At 40.4% G+C, this 16,672-nt stretch overlaps 1 protein-coding gene across 7 annotated transcripts in view; it reads right to left on the reverse strand.

The window, feature by feature from the left end:
* Positions 1 to 16,672, reverse strand: part of TASOR (transcription activation suppressor) — a 71,296-nt gene that overhangs the window by 34,586 nt on the left and 20,038 nt on the right. For 5 of the 7 annotated variants that reach the window (XR_014165502.1, XR_014165503.1, XR_014165504.1 and 2 more), the window contains exons 9-17: positions 16,527 to 16,632; positions 16,169 to 16,269; positions 11,496 to 11,599; positions 11,080 to 11,152; positions 10,917 to 10,985; positions 8,747 to 9,430; positions 7,907 to 8,244; positions 3,716 to 3,860; positions 2,127 to 2,183 (exon numbers count right to left, since the gene is read on the reverse strand). Coding sequence is in view for 4 of the 7 variants with exons in the window: in XM_081899984.1 (XP_081756110.1) it covers positions 2,127 to 2,183; positions 3,716 to 3,860; positions 7,907 to 8,244; positions 8,747 to 9,430; positions 10,917 to 10,985; positions 11,080 to 11,152; positions 11,496 to 11,599; positions 16,169 to 16,269; positions 16,527 to 16,632 (1,677 nt within the window). In the remaining 3 variants the exon portion in view is untranslated. The remainder of the gene's footprint in view (positions 1 to 2,126; positions 2,184 to 3,715; positions 3,861 to 7,906; positions 8,245 to 8,746; positions 9,431 to 10,916; positions 10,986 to 11,079; positions 11,153 to 11,495; positions 11,600 to 16,168; positions 16,270 to 16,526; positions 16,633 to 16,672) is intronic. The other 2 variants (XM_081899982.1, XM_081899983.1) reach the window with 2 other exon arrangements.

The raw sequence follows: 16,672 nt of genomic DNA on the forward strand, positions 1-16,672 counted from the left end.
TTAATTTCTGCAATATGTTATACAGTCATACCTCGGGTTACAGATGCTTCAGGTTGCGTTTTTTCAGGTTACGGACCCGCTGAAACCCGGAAGTACCGGAACAGGTTACTTCTGGGTTTTGGGGGTCGTGCATGCACAGAAGCGCCAAATTGCAACCCGCGCATGCGCAGGCCCGCCGCTGCAGGTTGCGAACGCGCATCCCGTATGGATCACATTCGCAACCCAAGCGTCCACTGTACACAGAACAGCCTCTGTAGACGGTTCAGAACTTTAACTGGTGCAGAATTCAGTGGCCAGGTTGTTCACCAGAGATTGCGTGCACACATTACACCGATCCTGGCCCAACTGTACTGGCTGCCAATTAGTTTCCAGACCCAATTCAAAGTGTGGGTTTTTACCTACAAAGCCTGAAACAGCTCAGAACCGCAATACTTCAAGGACCCCCTCTCTCCATTTGAACCTACCGGGACCTGAGATTATCATCCAAGGCCCTTCTTCACTTTGTCCACAAGAGGTCCAGGAGGTGGCAACATGAGAACGAGTCTTTTCTGCAGTGGCTCCCTGTTGGTGTAATGCACTCCCCAGGAAGGCTCAGCTGGCGCCTTCATTAGATGAAAACTTTCTTTTTTTAACCAGGCATTTGGCTGGTTAACATCCAACGCCCTTTGAAATGTGTTGACAGGATTATTGGTTTGTTTTTGTTTTTGTTTTTATTATGTATTTTGTCTTTTGTATATTGTTGGCAGGAGCTGGGACAGAGCAATGGGAGCTCACAACCATTCAGCGGATTTGAATCGCTGACCTTCCAATCAGCAAGCCCAAGAGACTCAGTGGTTTAGACCACAGCGCCACCCGCGTCCCTCTTACTGTAAGACCAGAGATGGAACCATAACTTGGAACCAGATACATGCTACTGCTTTCAAGATGTCATGGGCCGTATTATGGAAAAAGAGATAGCTTGGATAGATATGCAGTTGTTTCCAATGAAATTATGACTGAAAGGCTCTGAAAAATACAGTCATTGAAACTTATGTTATGTTCATACATGCTGGATACTTATAATTTTAGATTCACAATAGAAATGGGTACTCTTCAGAGGGAGTGTAACCCCATCAAGAGCAGACAACCTTGGTACCCTGACTAAGCATAATATGCCGATCACTTTAAGCCTGCAAAGTGATATATGAACAACTTAACTACAAATAAATTCATCTATATTCTTTATACATGATACGGAACATCACAAATTAGATACATTTATTATGTGAAGTGTATATCCCTCATAGGATGAAAATTGATACGCTATATATAAAAATTACATGAATATCTATACTAACACAATATGTATGTTGGCCCTTTGTATATTTCATATAGCTCTATCAATTATAACAACTGCCTGTTAAAGTACCAAAGCAGTTCACTGAGAATTTTACAATCGACTTTATGAACATTCAATATTCAACAGCAAAGCTTTGTTGTCAAAAACTAACAATCTCCTATTATGACAGATGCACTTGGAATTCCCTTCAAGGGTTATAGGTAAAAAAGTAAAGGACCCCTGGACAGTTAAGTCCAGTCAAAGGCAACTATGGGGTGCAGCACTCATCTCACTTTCAGGCCGAAGGAGCTGGCATTTGTCCACGGACAGCTTTCTGGGTCATGTGGCCAGCATGACTAAACTGCTTCTGGTGCAACGGAACACCATGATGGAAACCAAAGCGGATGGAAACGCTGTTTACCTTCCCGCTGCAGCCGTTCCTATTTATCTACTTGCACTGGTGTGCTTTTGAACTGCTAGGTTGGCAGCAGCTGGGACAGAGCAACAGGAGCTCACCCCGACGCAGGGATTCGAACCACTGACCTTCTGATCGGCAAGCCCAAGAGGCTCAATGGTTTCAACCACAGCGCCACCCACATCCTGCATCAAGGATTGTAACTACAGTTGCTCCCATGTTACCTGGGTGCCTTAATTCAACTGTATTTCTCAAGTTTCAAACTCTGAATATACTTGCTTTGGTGGATTCACTTCCTTAACTCTATTGGGGAGGGGGCTACCAAGAAACTGTTGTTTTTTTTAAGCTATCTAGATAGCAAGGAGCATATGCAATAAAGGCCACCCTTCTCACCTGTTTGGTTATCTCCATGTTTTCTCAGGTGCTCTTCAGGAACTCTTCCTGCCCCTCCTGAGGGAGAGCAGCAGTTAGCAAGGTTAGAGTTTCTCAAGATGTACTACAGCACTAGAATTTAAGATACTACAGCACCAATTTAAGATAGTTAGCCCACTTTAGAGAGTATAAAACTAATTATTGGTATTAATTTCCAACATATTTGGGTATCATAGGTCTCTTTTCATTCTGGGAAAGATTTGAATTCCAGAATTCATTCCATCTGTTAAAACTGCAAAAGGCAGCAGACTGGGAATTCCCCATTTTAAGTGCTTTGGTGCACTGGGGTTTGAGGTACCTAACCATGCCACTGCTGCTCCCACACCAAGATTGTATCAAATACTCTCTGCTTCTCAGTGAAAAATATGATGTAGAATATGCTATTCAAGACCTTTTCTTTCAAGCCTTTAATACAAATATGGAAACTACCACCAAAAGCAAGTAGACCCAGTTGCTGCTGTTTGATGAAACAAATATGCCTCCAAATATCAAAACAGCATTTTAAAAGATAGGTAACAGTTCAAATAATGAGAAGCAACAATAAAAAGGCACCCCACTGGACAAATTGCAGTAAAAAAGAGAATCTTTCAGAATTCATCTGTCTCTCCTTTTGGTAAAATGCTTACGCAACTCCGGAGCTTTTTGAAAAGGGTACGGTAACAATTGACAAATAAGTAGGAAAAGCTGGAGTACCTGGCAAGGCAAACTTGCTTCGGTAAAGCTTGCTCCTACAAGGTTCAGTATTGCCCTCAAATTATTACACTGGACACAGAGGTTGCCTAGAAAGGTTTTGTACTAGCCCTCAGCCAAGGTTTTAAAAGGTTTGTCTGAGATTGCATGTAATATGTCAGTTTAGCAATGGTCTTCTGGCAACCTCTATACCAAATCCAGCCTATGAAGCAATTTTATTTGGTCACCTTTTCATATTTTGATCAAGGTTTGGTAAACCATTTGCCTAGTTTCACTCATATAAAAAACAAAAACAAAACTAGAATTCAAGGTAAGATAGCATATACTCCTTTTGAGTGGTGTAATGTACACAGCTGTGCCAACTGTATGCCCTTGTAATAGTGAAGCCCTTGCTGGTAGATAGCACTAATTTTAATCTACAGCCAGACCACCCACGAGTATGTCAGCATATGGCAAAATATTACTTTCAACTCCAGAACTATCTGAAGACACAGATTCTATGGTTTGCTTGGTGTCTTCCAACTTTACTCCCTCAGTCATAAAATCCTAATGTGCCCACTTCCTAATGTGCCCACTTCCAGAAAGATATACTGTACTGTATATGATAGAACCAGTAGATCTAATCTCAACAGTTATTGCTTATTTGCTTAAATAACATGAGGCTTAGTCATAATACTGTATACACAGATGGTCTGAAAATGTGGTTTTCACTGCCATAAACACTATCAGAATAACCTGATCAGAATTCAAATATTACTGGAATATGTAATAGTATGCACACATCCCTTTTGCCATTTTAAGAACTGGGTATCAGAAAGACACAAAACTTTAGGTTTTATATTTATGAAGTTGTTACTTACCTGTGATAGGAATCAGCTTCCATTGCATTTCAGTTGATTCAACGTTGTATGAGCTGGAATGCTGTCTATGATAAGTATGTTCAATGGGTGTGCTAGGACATGGGCTACCACCTTCAAAGCTACTTACACTTCCAGTGCTTGTTTCCTAAACAAACACATAGTAGTCTCAATTGATAATTCTAACATGTTACCTTTTAGCCATTTCAATGTAAAAATATTTTAAGCGTCTCTATGAAAACAATTTTGCCTTTACATCAAAGCACTTGCTGTTTAACTACATTTAAAAAACATCCCCACAGCCCAATGCATGTTTACTCAGAAATCCCAGCATTTAACAAAGCTTATTCTTTAGGAAGCATTTGTCCCTAAAACAACTTAAGGAACAGTCAACCCCTTGAAATCCAGTTTAGTTAATGACAAATTCAGATTTCACACCAGTTAGATAGAACAAATTAATGTAACTCGTCTCTATTATCAACCAATATAGATCTAGATTATATTACATGTGAACAGTTGTGAACTTCCAGAACCCCTTTCTTCATGAAAGCAAAATAAAACTTCTGAAATAAAGGGAAAAGGCAAAAAGGCAAAAGAGACCAGAAAGACTGTTGCCATTACTGAAAACAAAAAAGTAGCAAAATTGAATCATAAATGCATACATTAAAAAAATGTAAACAAGCAAAACAAATAAATACGCAGATACTATGGTTGAAGGACCTTTAAAACTGGCCCATCAATAAGGTGTAATCAGTTACCATCTTTCTTTACTTAAAACTTGTAAATGGCTCATTGAGTTGGGTTATTGCTTAGTGGGTTTTATTATCACCCCTATTGTTTAAAATTGTTTTTAACTGCTTAACTCGAATGTTTTAAATTTGAGGTTTTGTTGCTTTTTAATTGAAGACGTGGGATGTGCCTGGGAAGAAAAGAGCTGAGGAGAGCCAATCACAGTGGCTCAGGGTAGGGGGAGGTAAAGTGTAGGAGATTAAGTTGACCGGGTAAGAGGCACACGGCATAGGCAGTTAGTGACTGTTGTGTGCCAAACCCCCTCTTTTAACCTGGGAAAGTGCAGTTGTCCTATCAGCCAGCCCTTGGGTCCGCGACTGCTGTTGCTGAATGCCAGGCCTCCCTCACTCAGTGGATTTCCAGGTGGTTCTGGAGGATTCCCAGATTATATGACTGGCATTCCTGTCAAAGCACTGGCTGACCTCTGGAACAACTGAATGGCTCAGGCTGTTGATATGAGCACCATCCCCTGCTTCATAGAGCCTGTTTGGCTCCTTGGAATACTCCAAAGCTTGGAGCGATCAAACAAGCTGGGAGATGGCTTAAACGTAAGAGAAAAACATGGGTTGAATGTAATCGAACACTGGTGAGGGCTCATAATAAAGCCTACCTAGGAGCAGTGAAGTCAGCAAAGGCGGCACACTTTGCTGCCTCCATCGCAACCTCACTGTGCCATTTGGTAGCTTTTCCAGGTAGCGTGGGGCCTCTTACAGTCTGGCCTGGAGGTGGTGGAACAGACAGTGGCTTGCTGTGACTTTGTTTGCACAGCATTTTGAGGACAAAATCACTTGCATCCACCAGGATCTTGACTCTATTACAGCAGATGAATCTCAAGGGGTTTCCAGAGCACTATCTAGTTCTCTTCTGTTGGATGAGTTTCAGTTAGTAAAGCTTGAGGACGTGGACAAGGTGCTTGGATTGATAAGGGTGACCAATTGCACTTTGAACACTCTTCCTTCTTGGCTGATAAAAACTAGCAGGGAAGTGATTAATGCCTCCTTGTAAGAGGGAGTGGAGTCCTGCTTGCTTGAAGGAGGTAGTGGTAAAACCACTCCTCAAGAAACCCTCTCTGGGTTCAGAAAATCTAAGTAACTACTGGCCAGCTGCCAATCTCCCCTTCTTGGACAAGGTTCTTGAGCAGGTGGCTGTGTACCAGGATCCAGGTGCTCTGGGAGGAAACCGATTTTCTAGATCCATTTCAATTGGGGTTTAAGCCCAGTTTTGGCACAGAAACTGTTTTGGTCACCTTGTATGATGATCTCTGTCAGGAGAGAGACAGGGGAAATGTGTTCCTCTTCTTAACTTCTCAGCGGCCTTCAATACCACTGACCATGACATCCTTCCCATAGTTGCTGTTCTGGTTAGGGGTAGGTGCCACTACTTTGTGTTGGTTCTGGTCCTTGGATGGTCGTTTCCAGAGGGTGATGTTTGGGGAATGCTTTTCAGCTCCAGAATGCTTCAATGCAGGATTCCTCAGGGCTCAATTTTATCCCCTGTGCTGTTTAACATCCATATGAAACCACCGAGTATCTGGAGTATGTTATCAGCACTATAAAAACTCTACTTCTCCTTTACATCTGCAGGTGTAGTAGTTGGTGTGCTGGATTGTTGTCTTGCCTCAGTAATGGACTGGATAAGAGTGAACAAACTGAAACTCAATCCCGATAAGACTGAAGTGGGTGGTTCCTTAGACTGGATGTATGGGAGCTTGCCTGCTCTTGATGGGGTTATACAGTCATACTTTGGGTTACAGCCGCTTCAGGTTGTGTTTTTTCGGGTTACGGACCGCCAAAACCCGGAAGTACTGGAACAGGTTACTTCCGGGTTTCAGCGGTCATGCATGTGCCCAAGCACTAAATCGCGCTTTGCGCATGCGCCAAATCGCAACCCATAAGTGCGCAGACGTGGCGCTGCGAGTTGCGAATGTGCATCCCGCACAGATCACGTTCACAACCCGAGCGTCCGCTGTACTTCCTCTGAAGGAGTGGGTACGTAGCTTAGGGGACTTTTGGATCCTTTGCTGCTATAGCCCTTCTGTAAGTCAACCTGTGTATGAAAGAGTAGGATAATTCCCTTCTAAGCTCTGCTTACTTATGAACCCAACCACCCCATACATGGGGACTCTCCTTCTCTTCCCTTTGCTGCCATAGCCAAACATCTCTGCCAAGAAGTCTATCTTCTTTCCCTTCCAGATTCCTAACCCAGCATGAAAAGTGTTATTATGGTCCTCAATAGTAGAGTCTGATGACATTTCCCACCAGAATGGGGAAGGAAATTTTATTAAACTTGTCACTGAGATCAAATTCCCTTCTCCATAAAAAAAGAACAGAGTGTGGGATAAATCCAGCCTCATATAACCAAGATGCTCAGTCTAATTAAAACATGAAGGGGTTAAAACCATAGCTGTTCTGCTAGGTTTGGTAAGTCATACCTGCTCACTTTGGGAGGAAGGGTAATCAAAACCTTTGTTGTCTCTTTTTCCACCATGTGAAATCGACCAGTAAGGATGTCCAAGCTGGGTGCTCCAAGCTTAGACTGTGTGACTTCAGCAAGCCACCTTTGTGTTTCTATACAAATAATTTCAAAACATTTACCAATTTTGAAACTAAGTTTAACTGCCTGTATTTTCTTGCTAATCTATGGAAAAGCACATGAAGCTGACCTTTGAAGAGTTTGTAGGTAATTCCTTTTTAACTTACCAAATATGTGGTCTTTTTCAATGCCAAGGGAAGTGGGAAACTTTGGGAACAACTTAGAAAGGATTATTTTAAAGGTCTATTTCCACACTTTATTTTGCTGCATGTTTTGTAATTGTAAATCTCTGATGGGGCTTAATCACCAAAGAGTGCTTGCTCCAAAACTGGATCTAGGCATCCAGGGAATTCTCATTTTACATACTATTTAACCAAATTACTAAAATCCCACACATATCAGCAAAAGAGTCACAGGGAGCATACATCTAGAATATTACTTATGCTGAATAGGGAAGGGGAGAGAACACACAGCATCTAGGTTGATGATTATTCTTCAGTCTCCAGTTAAAGCTGTTACTGCTTTTCCACCTCAAAGTATAAATTCAATGGACACAAATGCAGCTGTTCATTACAGCAGAACTTCTTCATGGCAAACTACCCTCAACCTTATACCATTCTTATTTCCTACCCCGCCCCCTGCTCCCACCACTACTATAATTCAGAACTGCATGAATAAGAGAATTTAGCATTGGTCTTGTTCAATCTACCCCTTTACTTTTCACTGTTTCAGGAGTTGGGCCACTGTAACAGTCAAACTGGAGATCCAGAAGCCACAAACACAAATGCTAAAAAGAACCCCTATTTTATATACACCAAATGCATACACTGAAATTTTAGAAGCAGTTTCTAATATTCTTAAAGAGATTCTTACTTTTAAATGTTGGGCATGATCAATGTCTACTTCACTAGCCGAAACATCAGAAGAATAAGGCAAGCATGATGCATTCACTTCCAACTTTGGGCTTTGAACATTTTCAACATGTGAAGCATTAAGAAAGTTCTTGATCTGTGGCAGAATTGAGTCGTATTCAACCTGTTGCTCTGAATAGCTTTCTGCTGAATCTTGCTTATTAATTATTGCTGAAATCCGCTTTAGGAAACCATATACGTCAGTACTGGGAGTATTAGCAACATTTTGCTGCCTCAAATCTGTATCATGTCCACCAAGGTCATGTATAATTGAAAGAAGCGATTCTGTTGCTCTGCCCCCTAGAAACCAAAGAAGGGGAATTGGGGAAAACATGAAGTTATGCTAAAAGTTATTTGCCATCCTTTAGTTAATTGACATAGCCAATACAAATAAATTAGTATTATTATTACAATTTATAAAATTTATAAACTGCTTGCTCAAAGAAAATGTATCTACAAGTAGTACACAGGTTCAATTCTATATAGAACAGGACTAAAATATGCAAAGCAATTAAAAAGAAGTATACATAAAACCCAAGACAGGAGTGCCTGGCGTGCTCTGGTCCATGGGGTCACGAAGAGTTGGACACGACTAAACGACTAAACAACAATACATAAAAACATTAATAAAACATTAATGCAAATGTAATGAAATCATGTGTCTGGATAGACCAGCTGAAACTAACAGTATAGTGAAGGTGCCTGCCTAATTTCAATACGCAGGCAGTTCCAGAGCACAGCCGCAGCCACACTAAAAGAACAACGTTTTCATAGACCAAAAGTACCTTACGAAAGCTCTTACCTTCATGCTGACAAATGTTTTCTGAGGACTCACTAGTTTTAAAATGTTTCTGTGGGCTCTCTATCTTAATTTGCAGTCTGCTTTCATTTCTGTTGTCTTCCGTGTCAGAGTCTCTATCTACATTTTTCTTGATAAACTGAATTAAGTTAAGCAACTTGTTGATACTTTCTGGATCATAATCCCCAGAGTCACCAGATTTTCTCTTGGCAACTACAGTTTCACATTTAGAACCATTTCTTTTCATAGCTTTTCTCTTTCTGTAGTCAGATTCCTCCTCTGTGGCTTCATAATCTGAAATAGGACTAAACTGCTGAGGCTTCCGATTTCCATCCATAATTTTTTTTGCTTTAGAAACAGACATCTGGTAGGTTTCTGAACCAAAAATGTAGTTGCGTAAGGCGCTTTCAATATTGGATTTGTTTTTTGGTGCAGGGTATAGGTGCTTTTTCTCATCCAAGATTGTGCTATAATTATATAAAATGAACTCTTTATTAAATTTACTGTTTCGCTTCAGATAGTCATTTATATGCTTTTCCACCGCAATATTTAAGTCTACTTTAGTGTCTTTACGAGAATGAATATAAGCATAATGTAGCGACTGAATAAATCTTGTAAATTCCGGCATGACCACATGGGCTTCTTGCGTTAATAACGTATTTGCACTTTTCTGTTCATTTTTTAGAACTGTGTTCAAAATAAAAGCAGAAAGACAATTGCAAGAGAGAAAAATCAGTCATTTAAGCAAGCAACACAACTATTAATACATATTTTAACTTATATCTCTCCCCCCCCCGAGGAGTTTAAAATAGTATATACAGTTCTCCTGCACCACTTTATCTTCAAAACTTGAGATAGATTAAACTGAATGATAGTGACAGACACAAGGTCTTGTAGTCCACTTCATGGCTGAGTAAAGGATCTGAACATTGCCCCCCCAAGGCCTAGCCATTAAACCACACTCACTTGGGGTTAAAAAGCAAATTCCAATTATATTATAAGACAGCAATTTGCATTAGCAGAGGACTATTAGAAATAATTTTTCTTCCCATATTTGTATCTAAGAATATCTCATGCTTTTGAGTATAACTTTTATGAGCTATCAGTTGTCTTCTTACAGCATTTCTAATGGCCAAGGGTGATGCAATTTGTAGTGACGCGACATATTTAGAGCTACAGGTTCCCTGCCTCTGTGAGTAAGCCAATGGTGAGTATGTATCAACTCTAAATGATTCTAAACAGGAAAATTCCATACAAGCTTTATGTAGTGCTTTTAATGATTATTTGTAATGTGTTGTATTGTCGTGGCAACCATATCCACCTTCCCAGCAATGAAAGCATCCTGCTCTTATCTAATGGACTATTCAAATTCCAGAAGCCACCTTCCTTCTCAGACTATCAGAAGTTCCTCCAACTTTTTTATTTAGTTTCTGCGCTTTTAGGCTGCCCAACAAAATGTTCTCTGGGTGGCTTACAACAAATAATTATTCTGTCTTCCATGCTTGGTATGTCATTGTATCTCTATACATCTGTTGTTTCAAGCACCTGAATACTCTTAGCCCCCTTCTGCTTCCACTTTCTAACACCGTATAATTCATAGGTAATTTGCTCTGTACTCTTCCTTGCTACCACAAACAGACAAGGAGCAATAAAGCATCAGCATTGCTCTATGGCAAGGTTCTCTGTATTCTACTAACATAGCTTAAGATGTGCTGCTTACCTGTAACAGTAGATCTTCAGGTGATCACTGGAGTAGGCACACATACAGGTTTTGTGCCTTTCCAGAGCTAATTTCAGATCTATAGCACTAAAGCTGCTGCTGCCACCGCGGGAGCAATAGAAGGCGATACATTTCTTGAGGCTGATCCACTGCCCCTGTGGAACCTGCCACCTGAGACAGTCGCCTCACCTTGCCTCATGAATGGGCCAGCCCTGCTATTACTGCATCAATAGTATTATAGCTAGAAACCTTTTAAGTAGAGATCTTTACCAGAACAATTAACTTGTACCGAACCTACTGACTTTATTTTTAAATAGAGAATTGTTTTTATTTTTGCATTTTTATATATGGAATTATTTTTAAAGGTTTTTACACTTTTCTTATTATATGGTTGCAGTGGGACTTAACACATTTAACAATTAATAAACTGGTACATTAAAGATTAAAACTTACCTGAAGTCACAACACCTCTAGGATTCCGAAATAGAAACAATGCCTGCAGAATGTGAGGCTTTCTGTTGTCTGAATTAAGAAAAAAAAGGCACACCGTAAAATAATGAAGCTGCTAATTAAAAGAAACAAATCGGAATTGCTGAAGAAGAAACAACTTGCATACCATATGGGGAAGCCATTTGATAAGAAGAAAGCAGCAAGAGGTATCCCCTGTCTATAAGTGGTTTTACAATAACCTGAAAAAAGAAGTTTACACAATTCACACAACATAAAAATGATGCCCCTAATTCTAAATGATGCATATTAAATTTGGAACACCCACTCTTGCATCCACGTCCAGCTTGAAGGCTTCCCACAGGCATCTCGTCAGCCATGTGGGAACAGGATGCTGAACGAGATGGGCCGTTGGCCTGATCCAACAAGCTCTTCTTAAATTCTTAAAGTGTGGAGCAAGACAGCAGGCACTTGTAAGCTCATGATGCATTTTCATAAAATATGAACTGACCAAATCATTCTCAGAACCTCTCTCAGTGGAATAACTATGCACACAGTAAAGTTATGAAAAGATGCTCTACTCACTAGTTTGTCTGTCTCTAGCTTTTGAAGTAAACCTTCCAAATTACTTCCTGTTCTAGTCTTTTCCACAACTTCATACAGACTGCAATACATTCCATTCCTGTACTCTGAAAATGTAAAAAGAAAAGCATCTATTAGCCCCTTCTGCCAAGAGACAAAGCAAGCAAATATCTGTCTGTATTGGCTTGGATTTTTAGTAACATAAGTGGAAGCTACCGTATATACTCGTGTATAATCTGACTTATTTTTTTATGCTGAAAAAGCCCCCCCTCGGCCTATAATTGAGTGAGGGTCCCACCCAAGCGAGCGGCGGAGGCTGTTGTCGGCGGAGGAGGAGGAACGAGCAGCCAGCCCGAAAGCAGCCCTTTCAGGCTGCTTGTTCTTCCTCCGCCGCTGCCGCCACCAGCCTTTGCCTCTTGGCAGCACCCTAGGTAGGCAGAGGGATGGGAGCGGCTGGGGGGGGGAGAGAAGCCCCCTCTGCCGTGTGTGCACATGCGCGCGCACACAAACGCACTCAGGCCCACCAGGAGGTTTGTGGTGTGGTGGACTGGCTTATACTTGAGTCAATACGTTTTCCCAGTTTTTTTGTGGTAAAATGAGGTGCCTCAGCTTATATTCGGGTCGGCTTATACTCAAGTATATACGGTATTTGGAATTCAGATCCCCTCCTTCCTTTGCACTCCCCAAAATACCTCTCAACTGGTAAGGTGATCCTTCTGAACAGCATAGGACTGCTATAGATTAAGCCAACTGCCCAAGTTAAACAAAACTGCATTGTATGAACTCTGTATGTTTGCACAAGGCAGCCCTGCATGATATGGGGGCAATCCCCTCCCAGTACCCCCACACACATTGTTTAGGAGGATCCCAGACTGCTCAGAGAGGGTTGGAGGGGATCATATGGGGGTGGGATGGGAAAGTCCTCTTGCATGTTATCTTCCTTCTGCTTGAACTACATAGGATCCAAGCCATTATATATTATTTAAACATACATGTCCAAACTGGTTTTCTATTTTAAAATAGTTCACGAAAGATGTAACAACGAGTAACAAAAACAACAGATAACTATAAAGTTTACTCCAAAATAAAGTTTTTTCTCATGTACATTAAAAAAAAATCAGTAAAAGAGCATACAAAACCACAAACCACTAAAATTATTTGTTAGGAAAAAGTTTCACCTGCAATCAAAATAAAAGAAATTTTGGTGTCATTCTCAAGCTGTTCAGAGATGGCATTCTATATTCAATGCATCACTCACAAGAGGGCATTCCATAAACAAGAGGTCCTTCTCCCAGACACCATTAACGCAATCTCTACTATGTAGAGATTGTGGCATAGATACCTAGAAGAGGGTCTCTGGATACTAATATGAAGGCCTGGGGGGAAAGCTAGAAAAAAATTGGGGCAGGGACACTTTCCCCCACCCCCACCCCCCCAAAAAAAAACCTTTCTTGCTTTTTTGCCAAAGGAAACCCTGGAAATATTGGGGAAGTTTGGATGATGAAATATTTTCTTTTAGAATGATTGTTAAACACCTTATTTAAGTCTTCATATATTTACACCCCCAAAATGATTTCTAAAACCTATGTTAACAGGAAGATTTTTCTGTAGGGCCATGTATAGTATGTATAGTAGCAAATCTTCACAAATCTCATCTTCACAATGAGGGCAAGCATGTCCTGTTGTACACTAAGTAAAACTCTCAGATAGAATAAGAAGATGCATTTCTGACTCTTGGCGGGTACTGCCACTGTTACAAGAGAAGGAAGAAGAATTCAGTGCCTTATTTGCTTGTGGGCTTCCTCTTGTTGGCATATTTGGTAGATTTGTTTCTATGCTTTTGACTAAGCCTCAAAGGACTTAAGAGAAAGTACAGTTTTTAGAAGTCCATAATAAATATGAAGTAGAAACGCCTCACAAAATTGTGGCAAGGCTCCCTAAAGAAAGCATACAGGTTTATCACTGTGCCTTGTATATATAGTTGTGCCTCACTTTACCTTATTGAGCCTAAAGTGCCTAATTCTAAAAAGCCAATCCTGTGCCTTTCTCTTAGCCTTATTGCTGTGTTAGCAGAAACATATATGCATTTAGCTGCATTTGCAATTTGCAAGGAAGACATCCATCATAGTCATGAGATGGTCTGAGACGGTCATCATAACCCCATGTTCAGTGAAACAGGATGTCCAAGTTGGGTGCTTTCCACATAGGACACAGGATGTCTGATAACAGGAGGGGTTTGGGGGGGCTTTGTCTGCCAAATGGGGATTTTTGCATTGCTCGCTGATAATAGTATATGAGTAATTACTAATATAATGAGCAATTATATGTAAAGCAGAAGCAATCTTTATATGGACATAGGAGGATATAGGAAGGGTGGTGTCCAAGCTTATTGATTTAATTTTGCTGCAGTTTATGAATATGTAATGCCTAAAGCTATCTGGAAAAAGGTATATAAGCCCAGAGCACAAATGATCAGGGTCCAGTCCTTGGGAGAGAACTCCACTGGACCTATAGCTGTCAGCAATAAATTTTACTTTCTATTTCTCCAATTGCTGCGTCTGTGGTCTTTGATCACACAATGAACTGGTATCTAGGTAACCTTTGCAACAAAATGAGACTAATTAAATTTCATGTAGTATTCATGGAGACTTCATTTCTTCTCCACACACACTGTTTTTTCTCTGCTTTTTTTTTTACAAAAATGAGCACTGTATGTCTGCTTCACACTGTGGCTGGAGAAGACACAATCATTCTCAGCATACATATTCATACATATAATGATGGTTTCTTCTGGTTTTACTGGTTTCTGCCTACTACTCATAAACTGGCAAAATGAAACAAGTAAGTTCCTTACACTTCATCTGTTTGTAACTCAATTTACAATTAAAATGCAAATTCAGCTTATAATTGTCTGAATGAGCTGTACTTTTAATACACCAAACTATACAGAATGCAAACCAAGTTATACAAAGCACATTTTATGTTCCTAAAGTAACAACAAAGTAACCTTTGATCTATGAAGGGCACTAAGAAAAGAGTTGGTGTTAAATATGTTCAGATGGTGTTATATACGTTCAAGCAAGTGTACTCAAATCAACAGTCTGCCTGCTGTATTCTGAGCTACTTAAAATTTATGAACCACCTTCAAACGCAGCGCTACAAGCAACACACTGCAGTAATCTAACCTGGATGTTACAAAAGCGCTGATAACTGCTTACAAGTAAAGGTTGGATCCAACAAAAAACAAAGCTGTATACAAGTGTAACCTAATCAAAAGTGAGCAAGACACAACTTTACACATCCGCTTAACCACCCACTAACAGTATATCCCATCTTGTCTAGATTGAGTTTCAGTATTAGCCCTCATCTACTCCATTAGACCCAAGGCACCAATTCAGCACTTCCACTGTCTTTGTGGATTTTGATGCTGAGGAGAAATAGAACAGGGTGCCACAAGGATACTAATGGCAACTGGCTGCGAACAACATCTGTCAGCAGATTCACAAAGACATTAAACAGCATGAAGATCATCTCCACCATCATTATCCGAAATATATATACCAGGAAGGAGCAGAACCAGCTCAAAATGGTGCCTCCCACGGACATTCCAGATGGACAATCCAAAAGCATAATTCAGAAGCATACTGTGACTGATGGTACTGAAGGAGCAAAAACCAAGAAATCCAGAATAACCAACAAGTCATACTCTCCTGTAGCTGTCACTTTGGTACCAGGGTGACCAACGCAGTTTCAATGACAAAACTGGTCCTGTATCCAGATTCAAAGAGGTCTTAAATACTCCGTTTCATCCAATAATCCCAAGATATTTGCTCCCAAAAGAGAGATTTGTGACCAGTCATAGTCAACTTGGGCTAAAACAGATTCTTAAGGAGTGCCTGCACAGCTGCATCCTCTAGGCAGATTTGACACAATGAGGCATGAATTATCTTCTGAACTGACCCAATCATCCATCAGAAGTTATCAACTGCAACAGGCACTGGTTGAGCAGAAACATGGCGGGCCTTATCCCATCAAAAACATTGGCAATATCTGGATGAATTTCAGGAATTGCAGCCTAAGATGCGGACAGACTTAGACTCTTACTTTCGTTACTTCTACAGCAGCTGTGGCATTCAACCCTCAAGTTGGATCAGATGTGAATGATAGCTCAGTCGGTAGAGCATGGGACTCTTAATGTCAGGATTGTAGGTTCTAGCCCCACACTGGGCAAAAGATTCCTGCGTTGCAAGGGGGTGGACTAGATGAATCTTGTGGTCCCTTCCAACCCTACAATTGTATGATTCTATGAATTCCAGCCAAGTGATTAGTAAATGCAACAGTGAGCTGTTAAGGGTTCTCTGATCTTCCTGCAAGCCCATAGAGAGACTCAGTACTACTTGAAATGGTTCTCTTGAACAATACTGTGTTGATGCAGTAGTGATGGTAATGTATTGCATCTTTGCCACCATCAATGCCACGGAGTGAACTCTAAAATGAGCTCTAGCCTTTGTTCAGTTGGGTGTATTCGCCACTTGTTTTCTAACAATCTACCCTACTGCTTTATCACCCTATGTTTGCCAGTGACTTGAGCAACAAAAAGTATGCAGAAAGACATCCATTAGGGACAATACTTATCTGGATAAATAATGTTTTCCTTTAATTAGAAGAGACTTTACCTTCCCGTTCTCCTGAATATATTTCTTTCTGCAACACACGTGGAAAGACGTGCTTTAAGTGTTCAATGTTCATAACCATGTCAACATCGAGCTTTTCAGGTCTAAAGATGAAAGAATAAAGAAATCTGAGGGGTTTTTTTATCTCAGCAGCAATTGGTCACATTTTTAGCTAAGGTTATAATTCTTACATCATTTTTTGAAGTAGTGTTGGAAGTGTGCATAGAAACACACTTTTTAGCAACAAAAAATCTGGCCACATCATTCATAGAACTGAAGTGTTCCCAGACCTTCAAGATCTGACATAATCTAGGCTAATAAATGAGGATTTCAGGTCTGTGTTTCAAAGTTTAATACTTACAGTTTGCAGGGAAGCAAAGGACGCATTTCTGATTTCAAAGCAGCATGGCATACAAGCGTCCCTCTGTTTAAAAGCTGCCCTTTCCATAAGGTGTAGCTTGCCTTATCTATGTGAAAAAAAGAATAATGTACTTTGTAATACTTCTT

The sequence above is a fragment of the Podarcis melisellensis genome, assembly GCF_964234715.1.
Source record: "Podarcis melisellensis genome assembly, chromosome: 2".
Classification (NCBI taxonomy): Eukaryota; Metazoa; Chordata; class Lepidosauria; order Squamata; family Lacertidae; genus Podarcis; species Podarcis melisellensis.